The 1174-nt window shown below is 51.7% G+C and overlaps 1 protein-coding gene across 1 annotated transcript in view; it reads left to right on the top strand.

Moving 5' to 3' along the window:
- Positions 1 to 936, top strand: part of MOB3A (MOB kinase activator 3A) — a gene marked incomplete at its 3' end in the record, with an annotated part of 2916 nt that extends 1980 nt beyond the window's left edge. The window contains exon 2 of the mRNA XM_009874900.1: positions 734 to 936. Coding sequence (XP_009873202.1) covers positions 734 to 936 — 203 coding nt within the window. The remainder of the gene's footprint in view (positions 1 to 733) is intronic.
- Between the last annotated feature and the right edge of the window lie 238 nt (positions 937 to 1174).

Genomic DNA, 1174 nt, shown 5'->3' with positions numbered 1-1174 from the left:
CTGTTTGTTCTGTTCAGGGGAGGCAAAACAAGTTTCCGACGGTGGGAGGGCTGTGGTTAGGGTTTGGTGGTTTGGGTTTTTTTTTTTTCAGTCGTTCTTGTTGTTTTCAGCTCAGCTTTTACCAGATCCCTCGCCCTTAACGCCGACTGAAATGGTGCAGTTCTTGCAGGGCGCTGAAAGGGTTTAACTAATCCTCATTCCTCCAGAAATGACCCACGTGAACTTTAATATTCTCCCCAGCTGGCTGGTTGGCCAGACCGCTCCGTTGCAGGGCCCTGGCCAAACAAATCCCAGAGAGCTGGTGCCTTTAAGGAGAGGACCTTAACGTCTTTAATTTTTAAGCAAAGAGCTAAAGACGTGTCAAAAGAAGAGATAACTGCAGGGAGTTAACAACACCGGCTCTTTCTTCTGGGAAAGCTGCTCGCTCATATCTGGTATTTTGTGCTGTTTGTGTAAACGTGGCGAATAGGAGCTGAAGAAAGCTCTGTCAGGCTGGGACAGCTGCTGGGGATCTCGGAGGCCGGGCTCTTGCCTTCAGTCACCGGCAGTGATCGGTGGCGTGCAGCGCTGCGGCACAGAAATCCCTGTTTGGAAGAAGCTGATCCAAACAGAAAAGAAAAAGGAGAGGGAAGGGGAAAGAAAAAAGGAAATTACCAGGGGCAGATGCCTTTTTATCTCAGTCCGTTTGGTTTACCCCGAGGAAAGCTTCTCACGGTCATATCTTCCCTCCCAGGTACTCCCTTCCCCAAGAACTTCCTCCCGGTGGTGAAGAAGATTCTCTCCAGGCTCTTCCGGGTCTTTGTCCACGTCTACATCCACCACTTCGACAGGATCACCCAGATGGGGTCGGAAGCCCACGTGAACACCTGCTACAAGCACTTTTACTACTTCGTGAAAGAGTTCAATCTCATAGACACCAAGGAGCTGGAACCGCTGGTGAGTGTCGGGGTGGGCTCAGGGCACCCGGTGGGCTGTCGGGGGCCGCAGCCAGCGCAGAAGGGCTGGGGCGGGGGCAGGGGAGTCACAGAGATAAATAGAACCAGAGTCATTAAGGTTGGAAAAGACCTCTGAGATCATCTAGTCCAACCGTCTGCCTGACACCACTGTGACCACTAAACCTTGTCCCAAAGTGACACATCTGAACGTTTTTTGAACACCTCCGGGCATGGTGACT

This window comes from Apaloderma vittatum, unplaced genomic scaffold (genome assembly GCF_000703405.1).
Source record: "Apaloderma vittatum isolate BGI_N311 unplaced genomic scaffold, ASM70340v1 scaffold29658, whole genome shotgun sequence".
Lineage (NCBI taxonomy): Eukaryota > Metazoa > Chordata > Aves > Trogoniformes > Trogonidae > Apaloderma > Apaloderma vittatum.
Note: the sequence above shows the minus strand (reverse complement) of the source record. Positions and strands in the feature narration are given on the sequence as shown.